This window comes from Nematostella vectensis, chromosome 8, assembly GCF_932526225.1.
Source record: "Nematostella vectensis chromosome 8, jaNemVect1.1, whole genome shotgun sequence".
In the NCBI taxonomy this organism is placed as follows: domain Eukaryota; kingdom Metazoa; phylum Cnidaria; class Anthozoa; order Actiniaria; family Edwardsiidae; genus Nematostella; species Nematostella vectensis.
In genome coordinates this window covers 594,699-612,238 of record NC_064041.1, presented here as the reverse complement: position 1 = coordinate 612,238, position 17,540 = coordinate 594,699, and the positions used below count along the sequence as shown (strand labels likewise).

Below are 17,540 nucleotides of genomic sequence, written 5' to 3'. Positions count from 1 at the left end.
CAAGCAGAGGCTAGGGTAAGTGACAATACTTGAGCCGGGGCACTCTTGCAAGCGGAGGCTAGGGTAAGTGACAATACTTGAGCCGGGGCACTCTTGCAAGCGGAGGCTAGGGTAAGTGACAATACTTGAGCCGGGGCACTCTTGCAAGCAGAGGCTAGGGTAAGTGACAATACTTGAGCCGGGGCACTCTTGCAAGCGGAGGCTAGGGTAAGTGACAATACTTGAGCCGGGGCACTCTTGCAAGCGGAGGCTAGGGTAAGTGACAATACTTGAGCCGGGGCACTCTTGCAAGCGGAGGCTAGGGTAAGTGACAATACTTGAGCCGGGGCACTCTTACAAGCGGAGGCTGGGGTAAGTGACAATACTTGAGCCGGGGCACTCTTGCAAGCAGAGGCTAGGGTAAGTGACAATACTTGAGCCGGGGCACTCTTGCAAGCAGAGGCTAGGGTAAGTGACAATACTTGAGCCGGGGCACTCTTGCAAGCGGAGGCTAGGGTAAGTGACAATACTTGAGCCGGGGCACTCTTGCAAGCGGAGGCTAGGGTAAGTGACAATACTTGAGCCGGGGCACTCTTGCAAGCGGAGGCTAGGGTAAGTGACAATACTTGAGCCGGGGTACTCTTGCAAGCGGAGGCTAGGGTAAGTGAAAATACTTGAGCCGGGGCACTCTTGCAAGCGGAGGCTAGGGTAAGTGAAAATACTTGAGCCGGGGCACTCTTGCAAGCGGAGGCTAGGGTAAGTAACAATACTTGAGCTGGGGCACTCTTGCAAGCAGAGGCTAGGGTAAGTGACAATACTTGAGCCAGGGCACTCTTGCAAGCGGAGGCTAGGGTAAGTGACAATACTTGAGCCAGGGCACTCTTGCAAGCGGAGGCTAGGGTAAGTGACAATACTTGAGCCGGGGCTCTCTTGCAAGCAAAGGCTAGGGTAAGTGACAATACTTGAGCCGGGGCACTCTTGCAATCAGAGGCTGGGGTAAGTGACAATACTTGAGCCGGGGCACTCTTACAAGCGGAGGCTAGGGTAAGTGACAATACTTGAGCCGGGGCACTCTTACAAGCGGAGGCTAGGATAAGTGACAATACTTGAGCCGGGGCACTCTTACAAGCAGAGGCTAGGGTAAGTGACAATACTTGAGCCGGGACTCTGAGCCGGCAGGCTGAAATGTGGCATCGTTTTTGACTTATTGTTTTAAGCTAAAAGTTCCCTGAATGACAATACTTGACAAGGTAAGTGACAAGGGTAAGTGCTCAATACTTGAGCCGGGGCACTCTTACAAGCGGAGGCTAGGATAAGTGACAATACTTGAGCCGGGGCACTCTTGCAAGCGGAGGCTAGGGTAAGTGACAATACTTGAGCCGGGACTCTGAGCCGGCAGGCTGAAATGTGGCATCGTTTTTGACTTATTGTTTTAAGCTAAAAGTTCCCTGAATGTTAAAATTCTTAATAAAACTTATGTGAAGCCTTAAAAATAGCCAGGGCACTCTTGCAAGCGGAGGCTAGGGTAAGTGAAAATACTTGAGCCGGGGCACTCTTGCAATCAGAGGCTAGGGTAAGTGACAATACTTGAGCAGGGGCACTCTTACAAGCGGAGGCTACCGGGTAAGTGACAATACTTCAGCCGAGGCACTCTTACAAGCAGAGGCTAGGGTAAGTGACAATACTTGAGCCGGGGCACTCTTGCAAGCGGAGGCTAGGGTAAGTGACAATACTTGAGCCGGGACTCTTGCAAGCAGAGGCTAGGGTAAGTGACAATACTTGAGCCGGGGCACTCTTGCAAGCGGAGGCTAGGGTAAGTGACAATACTTGAGCCGGGGCACTCTTGCAAGCAGAGGCTAGGGTAAGTGACAATACTTGAGCCGGGGCACTCTTACAAGCAGAGGCTAGGGTAAGTGACAATACTTGAGCCGGGGCACTCTTGCAAGCGGAGGCTAGGGTAAGTGACAATACTTGAGCCGGGACTCTTGCAAGCAGAGGCTAGGGTAAGTGACAATACTTGAGCCGGGGCACTCTTGCAAGCGGAGGCTAGGGTAAGTGACAATACTTGAGCCGGGACTCTTGCAAGCAGAGGCTAGGGTAAGTGACAATACTTGAGCCGGGGCACTCTTGCAAGCGGAGGCTAGGGTAAGTGACAATACTTGAGCCGGGGCACTCTTGCAAGCAGAGGCTAGGGTAAGTGACAATACTTGAGCCGGGGCACTCTTGCAAGCGGAGGCTAGGGTAAGTAACAATACTTGAGCCGGGGCACTCTTGCAAGCGGAGGCTAGGGTAAGTGACAATACTTGAGCCGAGGCACTCTTGCAAGCGGAGGCTAGGGTAAGTGACAATACTTGAGCCGGGGCACCCTTACAAGCAGAGGCTAGGGTAAGTAACAATACTTGAGCCGGGGCACTCTTGCAAGCGGAGGCTAGGGTAAGTGACAATACTTGAGCCGAGGCACTCTTGCAAGCGGAGGCTAGGGTAAGTGACAATACTTGAGCCGGGGAACTCTTGCAATCAGAGGCTAGGGTAAGTGACAATACTTGAGCCGGGGCACTCTTGCAAGCGGAGGCTAGGGTAAGTGACAATACTTGAGCCGGGGCACTCTTGCAAGCGGAGGCTACCGGGTAAGTGACAATACTTCAGCCGGGGCACTCTTGCAAGCAGAGGCTAGGGTAAGTAACAATACTTGAGCCGGGGCACTCTTGCAAGCGGAGGCTAGGGTAAGTAACAATACTTGAGCCGGGGCACTCTTGCAAGTGGAGGCTAGGGTAAGTGACAATACTTGAGCCGGGGCACTCTTGCAAGCGGAGGCTAGGGTAAGTGACAATACTTGAGCCGGGGCTCTCTTGCAAGCAAAGGCTAGGGTAAGTAACAATACTTGAGCCGGGGCACTCTTGCAAGTGGAGGCTAGGGTAAGTGACAATACTTGAGCCGGGGCACTCTTGCAAGTGGAGGCTAGGGTAAGTGACAATACTTGAGCCGGGGCACTCTTGCAAGCAGAGGCTAGGGTAAGTGACAAAACTTGAGCCGGGGCACTCTTGCAAGCGGAGGCTAGGGTGAGTGAAAATACTTGAGCCGGGGCACTCTTGCAATCAGAGGCTAGGGTAAGTGACAATACTTGAGCAGGGGCACTCTTACAAGCGGAGGCTACCGGGTAAGTGACAATACTTCAGCCGAGGCACTCTTACAAGCAGAGGCTAGGGTAAGTGACAATACTTGAGCCGGGGCACTCTTGCAAGCGGAGGCTAGGGTAAGTGACAATACTTGAGCCGGGACTCTTGCAAGCAGAGGCTAGGGTAAGTGACAATACTTGAGCCGGGGCACTCTTGCAAGCGGAGGCTAGGGTAAGTGACAATACTTGAGCCGGGGCACTCTTGCAAGCAGAGGCTAGGGTAAGTGACAATACTTGAGCCGGGGCACTCTTACAAGCAGAGGCTAGGGTAAGTGACAATACTTGAGCCGGGGCACTCTTGCAAGCGGAGGCTAGGGTAAGTGACAATACTTGAGCCGGGACTCTTGCAAGCAGAGGCTAGGGTAAGTGACAATACTTGAGCCGGGGCACTCTTGCAAGCGGAGGCTAGGGTAAGTGACAATACTTGAGCCGGGACTCTTGCAAGCAGAGGCTAGGGTAAGTGACAATACTTGAGCCGGGGCACTCTTGCAAGCGGAGGCTAGGGTAAGTGACAATACTTGAGCCGGGGCACTCTTGCAAGCAGAGGCTAGGGTAAGTGACAATACTTGAGCCGGGGCACTCTTGCAAGCGGAGGCTAGGGTAAGTAACAATACTTGAGCCGGGGCACTCTTGCAAGCGGAGGCTAGGGTAAGTGACAATACTTGAGCCGAGGCACTCTTGCAAGCGGAGGCTAGGGTAAGTGACAATACTTGAGCCGGGGCACCCTTACAAGCAGAGGCTAGGGTAAGTAACAATACTTGAGCCGGGGCACTCTTGCAAGCGGAGGCTAGGGTAAGTGACAATACTTGAGCCGAGGCACTCTTGCAAGCGGAGGCTAGGGTAAGTGACAATACTTGAGCCGGGGAACTCTTGCAATCAGAGGCTAGGGTAAGTGACAATACTTGAGCCGGGGCACTCTTGCAAGCGGAGGCTAGGGTAAGTGACAATACTTGAGCCGGGGCACTCTTGCAAGCGGAGGCTACCGGGTAAGTGACAATACTTCAGCCGGGGCACTCTTGCAAGCAGAGGCTAGGGTAAGTAACAATACTTGAGCCGGGGCACTCTTGCAAGCGGAGGCTAGGGTAAGTAACAATACTTGAGCCGGGGCACTCTTGCAAGTGGAGGCTAGGGTAAGTGACAATACTTGAGCCGGGCACTCTTGCAAGCAGAGGCTAGGGTAAGTAACAATACTTGAGCCGGGGCACTCTTGCAAGTGGAGGCTAGGGTAAGTGACAATACTTGAGCCGGGGCACTCTTGCAAGTGGAGGCTAGGGTAAGTGACAATACTTTAGCCGGGGCACTCTTGCAAGCAGAGGCTAGGGTAAGTGACAAAACTTGAGCCGGGGCACTCTTGCAAGCGGAGGCTAGGGTGAGTGAAAATACTTGAGCCGGGGCACTCTTGCAATCAGAGGCTAGGGTAAGTGACAATACTTGAGCCGGGGCACTCTTGCAAGCGGAGGCTAGGGTAAGTGACAATACTTGAGCCAGGGCACTCTTGCAAGCGGAGGCTAGGGTAAGTGAAAATACTTGAGCCGGGGCACTCTTGCAATCAGAGGCTAGGGTAAGTGACAATACTTGAGCAGGGGCACTCTTGCAAGCGGAGGCTAGGGTAAGTGACAATACTTGAGCCGGGGCACTCTTGCAAGCGGAGGCTAGGGTAAGTGACAATACTTGAGCCGGGGCACTCTTACAAGCGGAGGCTACCGGGTAAGTGACAATACTTGAGCCGGGGCACTCTTACAAGCGGAGGCTACCGGGTAAGTGACAATACTTCAGCCGAGGCACTCTTGCAATCAGAGGCTAGGGTAAGTGACAATACTTGAGCCGGGGCACTCTTGCAAGCGGAGGCTAGGGTAAGTGACAATACTTGAGCCAGGGCACTCTTGCAAGCGGAGGCTAGGGTAAGTGAAAATACTTGAGCCGGGGCACTCTTGCAAGCGGAGGCTAGGGTAAGTGACAATACTTGAGCCGGGACTCTTGCAAGCAGAGGCTAGGGTAAGTGACAATACTTGAGCCGGGGCACTCTTGCAATCAGAGGCTAGGGTAAGTGACAATACTTGAGCAGGGGCACTCTTGCAAGCGGAGGCTAGGGTAAGTGACAATACTTGAGCCGGGGCACTCTTACAAGCAGAGGCTAGGGTAAGTGACAATACTTGAGCCGGGGCACTCTTGCAAGCGGAGGCTAGGGTAAGTGACAATACTTGAGCCGGGGCACTCTTACAAGCGGAGGCTAGGGTAAGTGACAATACTTGAGCCGGGGCACTCTTACAAGCGGAGGCTACCGGGTAAGTGACAATACTTCAGCCGAGGCACTCTTGCAATCAGAGGCTAGGGTAAGTGACAATACTTGAGCCGGGGCACTCTTGCAAGCGGAGGCTAGGGTAAGTGAAAATACTTGAGCCGGGGCACTCTTGCAATCAGAGGCTAGGGTAAGTGACAATACTTGAGCCGGGGCACTCTTGCAAGCGGAGGTAAATATTTGAGTCTTGAAGATGCCAGCGTGTGGATGCCTAAAGTCTAGATTAAACAGCGTGCAGGAGTCATGTTATTATACTGCTTAAGAAAAGTTCAACAGATACTGCGACACTTGTACTCCGTTTATTGTGCATGAAATTGGATTAATGTGAGCTGGACCACTTGTTGAACCGCTCTTTGGTCAGACCTCAACTGACCAATAACTGTTTGTTTGAATCGTGCATGCTGCTTTATCTGGGCCTTAGTTAATAGGTCTACCACTGCATGAGATCTTTTCGTAGATTTGTGTCTCAATCCTTTCTGTATCCAATAGGGACTCCAGCAGGCTATTGCTTGGATTTTCAGAGCCATTTATACTTTAATCTGAATTTCTCTACCATATTATGTTGATTTTGTATTTGTGAATTTGTAGGCTTGTGGTTGTGTTTCACCGGCCGTTAATGGACAGAATAGGAGAGATTCTGTTTTCCCATGTTTAGCTGTGTCATGTCTTACCTGTAATATAATATAGCTGATTAACAGATATATGGGTTCTCTTGCTGTAAATACTTATTGTAACTCGTCCTCAGGTATTTAATAAAGAAATACAAGAGAAACTGAAGCAGACCATTGGTAAAGATACTGAACGTGCATCACTCAGTGGCGAAGACTTACTGGTATCGCACAAAGAAATAGCAGCAGACAAGATTGAAGAGCGTGATTTGCACACTGACCAAGGAACGGAGCCACACGGACAATTTGTCAGTGTACATAAGGAAGGAGTGTTTTGTACTTCTAAAGGCCAAGCTCGTGATATGGACACTGCAACATCTGTGGAGAATAGTCAGGGATTTACTCAAAACGCCAAACCACACATGCAATCAAAGGAAATTCACTCACGTGCTGAAGCAAAACATGCATCATCACCAAATGTGGACAGCCAAAGGACTCATGACTAGATTATTTATATTTTTTTCCATTAAAGATTCTGATGAAACATGCCTTTGTTGGGTATATAAATAAAAGTTATCCATGGATAAAAATTATCTGAAGTTTCTCCATATTTGGAGAAACTTGACATATGGTTAAGCCTACATGGGTTTTCTGTTATCAAAATTCACCGAAATGTATTATAATGCAAGAAAAAATGCCTTCACATTAATAACAATTTTGTGACATAGATATGTTTTTCAGTAACGCATGAATCAAAGTGCGCATTCTAAAGATAAATATTAGAAGCCCAAAAAACACCAATCAACAGCTCTGGTGGCTCTGGTGCCTGCAGAATTTTAGTTCAATTTATGAAAACTACAGTAAACACCTTCGTATAAAAAGAGGGAGAGATTAAGAACCGGCAGGCTGAAATGTGGCATCGTTTTTGACTTATTGTTTTAAGCTAAAAGTTCCCTGAATGTTAAAATTCTTAATAAAACTTATGTGAAGCCTTAAAAATACACTAAAATGCTAAGACAATTTTAAACGTCATTTACAGTTTTTTACAAGAAAAAAAAGGACACCTTTTTCTAAATAATATTCAGCATTGATGTTATTGTTAAAGTCAGAAGCATTCTTATTATTAGCTGTTATTGTTTGGTAAATGAAAAATTAAGAACCAAACCTGAATTGTCAAAAGATACCCCTATTATCAGAATCTGTTCAGTCTGATCTTGGAAATTACAGGTTCTTATATGCGGGTGCTGTTTAAAAGAGAAATATATGTGGAAATCTTCAGCTTCTCTTCTATCTTAAAGGCTTAGTAAAGCACAGCTCGTCCTCCCTTCTAGCAGGGTGATTCAGATCCACGACGCCGGCAAGAGGACGCTGCCTCGCGCACGTTCGATTGCGCGCGCACGCTAATTTTTGCCGGCGTCCTGTCCTGAAGAGGACGTGAAAAAGCATGAAATGCCGTCCTGAACAGGACGCGACGCCGGCAAGAAAAGCGTGCGCGAGGCGTCGTGGATCTAAATCACCCTAGTAACGTCATTGAAGGCGTCACAATCACTTGACCATATTGATGCATCCCCTTGACACATTCATACCAAGATTGGTTGTTATAAGTTGTTTCCTTCATGATATATGGATATTTTTGTTCTTAATGAATTCGGAATAGTTTTGCTTTTAGTGACGTCATCGATGACGTCACAAGCGACGTGAGCAATTTTTGCACCCCCCTTGACACAAACATATAAGCTATTTAATTGAATCAGTCTAGATATATAAGTTATGTAATTGAGTCAGTCTAGATATATAAGTTATGTAATTGAGTCAGTCTAGATATATAAGTTATGTAGTCTAGATATATAAGTTATGTAATTGAGTCAGTGTAGATATATAAGTTATGTAATTGAGTCAGTGTAGATATATAAGTTATGTAATTGAGTCAGTGTAGATATATAAATTATGTAATTGAGTCAGTCTAGATATATAAATTATGTAATTGAGTCAGTCTAGATATATAAGTTATGTAATTGAGTCAAGTCTAGATATATAAGTTATGTAATTGAGTCAGTCTAGATATATAAGTTATGTAATTGAGTCAGTCTAGATATATAAGTTATGTAATTGAGCCATTCTAGGTATATGAGTTATGTAATTGAGTCAGTCTAGATATATAAATTATGTAATTGAGTCGGTCTAGATATATAAGTTATGTAATTGAGTCAGTCGAGATATATAAATTATGTAATGGAGTCGGTCTAGATATATAAGTTATGTAATTGAGTCAGTCTAGATATATAAATTATGTAATGGAGTCGGTCTAGATATATAAGTTATGTAATTGAGTCAGTCTAGATATATAAATTATGTAATGGAGTCGGTCTAGATATATAAGTTATGTAATTGAGTCAGTCTAGATATATAAATTATGTAATGGAGTCGGTCTAGGTATATAAGTTATGTAATTGAGTCAGTCTAGATATATAAATTATGTAATGGAGTCGGTCTAGGTATATAAGTTATGTAATTGAGTCGGTCTAGATATATAAGTGATGTAATTGAGTCAGTCTAGATATATAAGTTATGTAATTGAGTCAGTCTAGATATATAAGTTATGTAATTGAGTCAGTCTAGATATATGAGTTATGTAATTGAGTCAGTCTAGATATATAAATTATGTAATAGAGTCAGTCTAGATATATGAGTTATGTAATTGAGTCAGTCTAGATATATAAATTATGTAATTGAGTCGGTCTAGATATATAAGTTATGTAATTGAGTCGGTCTAGATATATAAATTATGTAATTGAGTCAGTCTAGATATATAAGTTATGTAATTGAGTCAGTCTAGATATATAAGTTATGTAATTGAATCAGTCTAGATATATAAATTATGCAATTGAGTCAGTCTAGATATATAAGTTACGTAATTGAGTCAGTCTAGATATATAAGTTATGTAATTGAGTCAGTCTAGATATATAAATTATGTAATTGAGTCAGTCTAGATATATAAGTTATGTAATTGAGTCAGTCTAGATATATAAGTTATGTAATTGAGTCAGTCTAGATATATAAGTTATGTAATGGAGTCGGTCTAGATATATAAATTATGTAATTGAGTCAGTCTAGATATATAAGTTATGTAATTGAGTCAGTCTAGATATATAAGTTATGTAATTGAGTCAGTCTAGATATATAAGTTATGTAATGGAGTCGGTCTAGATATATAAGTTATGTAATTGAGTCAGTCTAGATATATAAGTTATGTAATTGAGTCAGTCTAGATATATAAATTATGCAATTGAGTCAGTCTAGATATATAAGTTATGTAATTGGTCTTGAGAATATGAAAAACATTTAAGGTAATTTCCAAAAAAAACCCACATTTTAATTTGCCTTTAAATTTTGTATAAAGCCATGTTTTGCTTTCTTCCTTGATTATATTTATGAAATAATAGCATCCACAATTTATAATGTAAAGATTCAAATTTTTGCTGTCCAATTTGCTGTTCCTCTTCAGAGTTGTAAGAGTACCTGTGAATTACCCTGTTAGAAGGCAAGGATCATTCATTTACTGGCCAGGGGGCGGATCTAGCATCGATATAGCTAAGAGTGGGGTTTGACCTAATGGCAATATGGAGGGGAAAAATATTAATTGTTACAAATCTTTCTATCTTCCACAGACAGAATTCTGTATGCATTTATTTCTAGCTCATAAAGCTTCTTATGGCAGCCCAGAGGGGGGTTTAAACCCCCCAAACCCCCCCCCCCCTAGATCCGCTACTGGTGGCCACTGTTTTTAAATCACAGTTTTATTGTGCCTGTAGTTTTTTAAACTACCGAGGACACTAAAATTTCTTAGACTAAACAGATACTCATCAGAAACTAATCACAGACTAAACAGATACTAATAGCAAGGGAGGTAACTTGTTTATAACAAAAAAAAAATCAAAATTGCCTATTTTCTGTTATAGAATTAGAGAGTACGGCTGGAAATACGTCAAAATATTTTTTACAGCGATTTTTGCGCTATTTAGCTGATTTAGGCTAAATTTCCGGTCAATTCTAGTACAGTTTATATTTAACACTACGTAATTTTTTAGATGTAGCGCAGTTACTGTAGTTGATGTAGCCAGCGAGACGACCAAGCGCGTGATCCAAGCATCCCAAGACTTCCCCTTTTGTGGTCTTCACCGTCGACAACATTCTTATGTCGACGTTTGCTGTTTAAAAACTTATTAATATTTAAGCGCTAAATCGGTATAGAAACGTTTTAAAAATGCATATTATGGCTATTTCCTTGTGTATTGCAAAGAAATTTGCAAGCGTCTAAACCAGAAACCAGACAAGGTATTTTAATGACGCAATTACATCATTTTAAGATTTTTTTATGAAGTACCCCCTGACCGTTTTTTTTAGTATCTGATTAGTATCTGAGGGATTTGTATCTAGGATTACCGCGGTTTTCAAACTTGTACACACGCTTTGATTGTGCATGAAGGGCCATGGTTTACAGAAGACAGACATAAGTTAGTCTGAGCAACCACACCTGTCTTGTTGGTCGTAATCATGAACGTGTCTGTAGTAATAAATACTTTGCGCTGATTTATTTGCATTATTTTCACACATTTCTTCCGTAAAGCGGCATGTCCATACGGCAAGAGTTGACTCCATTGAAAGAGTCATACGGATTTCTGTCAGCCGCCATTTTGTTACGCTAAAACAATTTTGTTATCAAAATACCAGGGGCATAAAAACATCCATTTCCATCCTGTTTTAGGGAAGCTATTGAGATATTGTTCAGAATTTGAGATGGTTATTCGGAGATATCATCTTTTTTTTTTTGTCTTCAAATACTAATGAAAACAATAACTAAGGTGTTTCTGTCTAGGGCTCTTCAAGAGTGGCAGACTTAAAAAATCAAAATGCATAACTGATGAGGTATACCTCTAACAGTATTGTAATTAATCATTTAGGCCTCTCGCGGATAATTGTTTAAAAAAACCGTATATTGAAATGAATATTAGATATTATTTATCGGCGAGGTGCGATGCACGTGCAAATGAAATCGCAGTTTGGTACAAAATCTAAAAATCTGTTGCAAACCGCTCCATTTTGCGTGTATGAGGTCATTATAGTATGAGGTCAGACCCACACAGGCGGACCTCCGAATCGACAATGTCTAACTTATTCTTCGATAATTCCAAGTCGGGGGGGGGGGGGGGGGGTTTCTTTCCAACAACTTTTAGTGTGCAGGTATTTTTAGGGGTATTTTTCGAATTTTTCGAATTTCCCGACGAACTTTTTGTCCAGAAGAACTCCCCCCGGGACTGTACCTTTTGCACCTTGTACCTTTTTCCAAGTATCTCATCCCACTTCGCTCCGCTCTCTCTCTCAAAGAAATTTGCAAGCGTCTAAACCAGAAACCAGACAAGGTATTTTAATGACGCAATTACATCATTTTAAGATTTTTTTATGAAGTACCCCCTGACCGTTTTTTTTAGTATCTGATTAGTATCTGAGGGATTTGTATCTAGGATTACCGCGGTTTTCAAACTTGTACACACGCTTTGATTGTGCATGAAGGGCCATGGTTTACAGAAGACAGACATAAGTTAGTATGAGCAACCACACCTGTCTTGTTGGTCGTAATCATGAACGTGTCTGTAGTAATAAATACTTTGCGCTGATTTATTTGCATTATTTTCACACATTTCTTCCGTAAAGCGGCATGTCCATACGGCAAGAGTTGACTCCATTGAAAGAGTCATACGGATTTCTGTCAGCCGCCATTTTGTTACGCTAAAACAATTTTGTTATCAAAATACCAGGGGCATAAAAACATCCATTTCCATCCTGTTTTAGGGAAGCTATTGAGATATTGTTCAGAATTTGAGATGGTTATTCGGAGATATCATCTTTTTTTTTTTTGTCTTCAAATACTAATGAAAACAATAACTAAGGTGTTTCTGTCTAGGGCTCTTCAAGAGTGGCAGACTTAAAAAATCAAAATGCATAACTGATGAGGTATACCTCTAACAGTATTGTAATTAATCATTTAGGCCTCTCGCGGATAATTGTTTAAAAAAACCGTATATTGAAATGAATATTAGATATTATTTATCGGCGAGGTGCGATGCACGTGCAAATGAAATCGCAGTTTGGTACAAAATCTAAAAATCTGTTGCAAACCGCTCCATTTTGCGTGTATGAGGTCATTATAGTATGAGGTCAGACCCACACAGGCGGACCTCCGAATCGACAATGTCTAACTTATTCTTCGTTCTTCGATAATTCCAAGTCGGGGGGGGGGGGGGGGGGGTTTCTTTCCAACAACTTTTAGTGTGCAGGTATTTTTAGGGGTATTTTTCGAATTTTTCGAATTTCCCGACGAACTTTTTGTCCAGAAGAACTCCCCCCGGGACTGTACCTTTTGCACCTTGTACCTTTTTCCAAGTATCTCATCCCACTTCGCTCCGCTCTCTCTCTCTCCACCGTTAGTTCTTCCATACTTTCTTTTATTCCATGTCATGGCTGTGGACCAGAGATTGGCCTTCCCGTCTTATAGCTCATTTTCAATCTCCATCTTTTTCCTTTCTTACAAAAATGAGGATATTATTTGTGACTATTATGTTTGCATCCAAGAATCTCAGCACTGGTGCTTGGTGCACTGCTATGCCCACCCTACAGGTATGTCAACACATTCTTTAAAGTGTTTCTGTCAACCGCCGCATTTTGTCATCCTAGCAAAACACCATTTATGAGAAAGGATCCGTTTCCATCGTCTGATTTTGAGGAATCTATTGCGATATTCCCTATCGGATTTGGTAGATGAGTATTTACACCTTTTTTAAAGATTATTTTGAAGTTTCGTCACCTAATTAGTCTTCCAATGTTAAATAAAAACATCAAAGGTTTGGCTGATCTCAGTCACGTGTTCTTTTTACCCCCAAGAAGAACTGAAGACCAATCATGCCGCTATATTGCGCCAAAAAGCATCCACTTCCATCAGCAAATTCACAAGATCTCTTTTTACATAAATATTTTTTGTAAAAGTCCCCTTGTTACGACGGAATTCTGTTTTCGTTTTTCTTGGTCTTTTTTTTAAATTGTTTGCTTTGCGTATTGTTTTACTGGCCTTTGTTCTTTGCGTTCCATCGTACTTAGCTCATTAGTCATTTCTACTGGTTATACCTAGTATTGCGTTTTATGTAAATCTCGTCAGTTTTGGCCAGCGCTCAGCAGAGTACGCCACCCTAAAGGTAATATTGGTTTCATTTTTTTTCTGGATTTCTTCAGGTTTTAGTCAAATTTTATGTATTTTGTTTGTTTCAGTACCGTTAGTTGTAAATAAACGCGTCACTTATGGTAGCTACATATCGTACCAGGGAAAGAATCTACAGAGAACTGTGTGATTCTCCCAGAGGAACAAGTCTATAAAGCTACAAGAAAGATTTTTAAAATAAACTTTGATCTATGTCATGTGATCATAAGGAAATTAATCGATAAAGTCACCAAAGGGTCGTCAAAAAGCTCGAGAGATCTGCGCATCTGAATCTGAACCAAAAGAACTGAACTATGAAACAGATCTTAATTCCTTCGAAACGATGAAAAAGATTGTAATGCGCCTTCCAGTACATGCAAGCCAAGTGGGCGGTAGAATCAGGGAAGTTCATCGTGGTGAGGTTAGATCCAACATTTAACGCCCTAACTAATTTTATTGACAGAAGAGCACTAATGGCTAATACCGTTATTTGCTAAACTGGTTGTTTACAAGCTCGCCAAGACTTAATCTTAGGTACACCCATCCTTGTTATTAGATCCGTTCTAGGAAAGCCTGCAATTTTAGGTACGGTAAAGGGTTGTGCGTTTATTCAAATTTGAAACTGCGTTGAATAAAGCTAATTCGATTTTTCCTTATGTAATCGATATTATTTCCGTATTCAATCTATATTTTCCGAATGTAATTGACACATTTCCGTATTTGATCGATGTTTTTCCGTATGTAATCGATATCCCATGATGTAGTTTTAACATGTAGTTACGTTGTTAGTAATGGCTTTTGATGTTTTGTATCTTGCACAGCGGGATTAGAAGGAAATGCTTGTTGTTGGCGGGGTACGCGTGCTGGTCGATCTGCTGACACTTGTCGACCTACACACGACACGAGCCACCGTGCCCCTCCAGGTACCTACGATTTATCAAGAGACTCGATACCATAAATTATTACATAGAAAAGACGGACCACGATGTGTGGATCCTAGACATCAATAGGCAAACTACGTTAACAATGGCCCTTCTTCCATTTGTTCGTTATTATCGATTCTAAAGCGCAGCATTTACTCGAAACTGAAGCTTGCAGCCACAGGGTCTTTGAAAGCACTAAAGTGTTACCCCGCTGCTCTAAGGGCACCTGCCTAATAAGCACACCATGTTATTAGCACGCCATGTTATAAGCACACCATGTTATAAGCAAACCATGTTATAAGCACACCATGTTATAAGCACACCATGTTATAAGCACACCACGTTATAAGCACACCATGTTATAAGCACACCATGTTATAAGCACACCATGATATAAGCACACCATGTTATAAGCACACCATGTTATAAGCACACCATGTTATAAGCACACCATGTTATAAGCACACCATGTTATAAGCACACCATGTTATAAGCACACCATGTTATAAGCACGCCATGTTATAAGCACGCCATGTTATAAGCACGCCATGTTATAAGCACACCATGTTATAAGCACACTTTTTTTTCGCTTGAACTAGTTTTTAAGAATATTGGAGACAGCACCAACATCGCTTAGCATTGCTAGAAAAGCAATATACCAGGTACCAGCGTTATTAGCACAGATCTTACAATCATTCTTGATGAGATGTTTTTTTCTAGATTCGCACGTTGAAGGATCTCTTGGAGACGTGGAGGAAGGAGGTTGATTAAAAGCTGTCAACCATGTCCACCGACGAAGCCTATGAAAGCTAAAGCTGAAACAGGATCTCTTAGGGTATGGTAAAACATATTCCATTATCGTGACCCGATCCTCGGGGGAAAGAGACCCTGGGTCAAGACCCTGTCTCCCTTTGTTTTGAGAAATGCTATTAGCTAGTGGAAGGTTTTGACCCCTTGGATGTAGCATAAAGAAAACTCTAGTTTAGCTGTCTTACAGACACTTTGATTCACTTCTGATGTTGCTAAAACATGTCTCTATTTTTCTTTCTACTGGCACGGAAAGACCATCCGGACGGTAGGGTAATTAAATATGTGGTTACGCTCTGGACTACAGAGCCATTTTGCTTTGACTAAAAGAGACTTTTATCTTTGTTTTTTTTTTTAACAGAGCCTTTTGACTTTGGCTAACAGAAGCATTTTACTTTGGCTATAAAAGCCCTCTTAGTTGACCAACAGAGTCCTTTTACTTTGGCCATAAGAGCCCTTTCACTTTGACTTTAATAGCACTTTTCCTCTGTCTACAAGAGCCTTCTTACTTTAACTAAAATATCCCTTTTTCGCTTTCACTTTGACCATAAAACCCCTTTTACTTTTACTATAACATCCCTTTCACTTTGGCTATAAGAGCCTTTTTACTTTAACTATAACAGCCTATTTACATTGACTAAAGGAGTCTTCTGATTTGAGCTATAAGAGATTTTTTACTTCGATAATGAGAGCCTTTTACCTTGGCTATGGGCCCTTAGCGCCCTTTTACTTTAAATTTAGCAATAAAAGCCTTCTTAATTTTGTACTATAAGACCCATTTTACTTTGGCTATAATAGCCTTTTAACATTGACTATAAGAGCCTTTTTCACTGTAAAAGCCTATCTTTATTTTAAGGGCCCTTTTACTTTGGCTATAAGGTCTATTACTTTAACAATAAAAGCGTTTTTAATCTGGTTTCAGTGCCCTTTTACTTTTACTATAAAAGCTTTTTTACTTTAACAAAAAGAGCCCTTTTATTATAAGAATATTTTTACTTTTACCATAAGAGCCATTTTAATTTGTCTAAAAGAGCCTTTTTACTTTTGTACCCTAAGATCCCTTTTACTTTGAAAATAAGGACTTTTTTTACTTTTTAATTATTACAATTTTTTTACTTTTTGATTATAAATGCCTTTTTTTATACTTTTTGTACTATAAATGCCTTTTTTATACTTTTTGTACTATAAAAGCCTTTTTTTATACTTTTTGCACTATAAAAGCCCTTTTTTATACTTTTTGTACTATAAATGCCTTTTTTTATACTTTTTGTACTATAAAAGCCTTTTTTTATACTTTTTGTACAATAAAAGCCCTTTTTTATACTTTTTGTACTATAAATGCCTTTTTTTTATACTTTTTGTACTATAAATGCCTTTTTTTATACTTTTTGTACTATAAATGCCTTTTTTTATACTTTTTGTACTATAAATGCCTTTTTTATACTTTTTGTACTATAAATGCCTTTTTTTATACTTTTTGTACTATAAATGCCTTTTTTTATACTTTTTGTACTATAAAAGCCTTTTTTATACTTTTTGTACTATAAATGCCTTTTTTATACTTTTTGTACTATAAATCCCTTTTTTATACTTTTTGTACTATAAATGCTTTTTTTTTTTATACTTTTTGTACTATAAATGCCTTTTTTATACTTTTTGTACTATAAATGCCTTTTTTATACTTTTTGTACTATAAATGCCTTTTTTATACTTTTTGTACTATAAATGCCTTTTTTTATACTTTTTGTACTATAAATGCCTTTTTTATACTTTTTGTACTATAAAAGCCTTTTTTATACTTTTTGTACTATAAAAGCCTTTTTTATACTTTTTGTACTATAAAAGCCTTTTTTTATACTTTTTGTACTATAAATGCCTTTTTTTATACTTTTTGTACTATAAATGCCTTTTTTATACTTTTTGCACTATAAAAGCCTTTTTTTATACTTTTTGTACTATAAATGCCTTTTTTATACTTTTTGTACTATAAATGCCTTTTTTTATACTTTTTGTACTATAAAAGCCTTTTTTATACTTTTTGTACTATAAAAGCCTTTTTTTATACTTTTTGTACTATAAATGCCTTTTTTTATACTTTTTGTACTATAAATGCCTTTTTTATACTTTTTGTACTATAAATGCCTTTTTTATACTTTTTGTACTATAAATGCCTTTTTTATACTTTTTGTACTATAAATGCCTTTTTTATACTTTTTGTACTATAAAAGCCTTTTTTTAAACTTTTTGTACTATAAAAGCCCTTTTTTATACTTTTTGTACTATAAAAGCCTTTTTTTATACTTTTTGCACTATAAAAGCCCTTTTTTATACTTTTTGTACTATAAATGCCTTTTTTTATACTTTTTGTACTATAAAAGCCTTTTTTTATACTTTTTGTACTATAAAAGCCCTTTTTTATACTTTTTGTACTATAAATGCCTTTTTTTATACTTTTTGTACTATAAATGCCTTTTTTATACTTTTTGTACTATAAATGCC

General features: G+C 40.5%; 1 protein-coding gene and 1 long non-coding RNA gene across 2 annotated transcripts in view; both read left to right on the top strand.

Moving 5' to 3' along the window:
- Positions 1–7,339, top strand: part of LOC5508393 (ER degradation-enhancing alpha-mannosidase-like protein 3) — a 42,042-nt gene extending 34,703 nt beyond the window's left edge. Inside the window, exon 23 of the mRNA XM_048731183.1 lies at positions 6,199–7,339. Coding sequence (XP_048587140.1) covers positions 6,199–6,567 — 369 coding nt within the window. The 3' untranslated portion in view covers positions 6,568–7,339. The remainder of the gene's footprint in view (positions 1–6,198) is intronic.
- A 5,869-nt stretch (positions 7,340–13,208) lies between these two features.
- On the top strand, positions 13,209–15,957 carry LOC116615500. Its single transcript, XR_004294967.2, has 4 exons — positions 13,209–13,309; positions 13,383–13,732; positions 14,133–14,234; positions 14,955–15,957. It is a non-coding gene; the product is annotated as an uncharacterized LOC116615500 (long non-coding RNA).
- Positions 15,958–17,540: the final 1,583 nt, after the last annotated feature.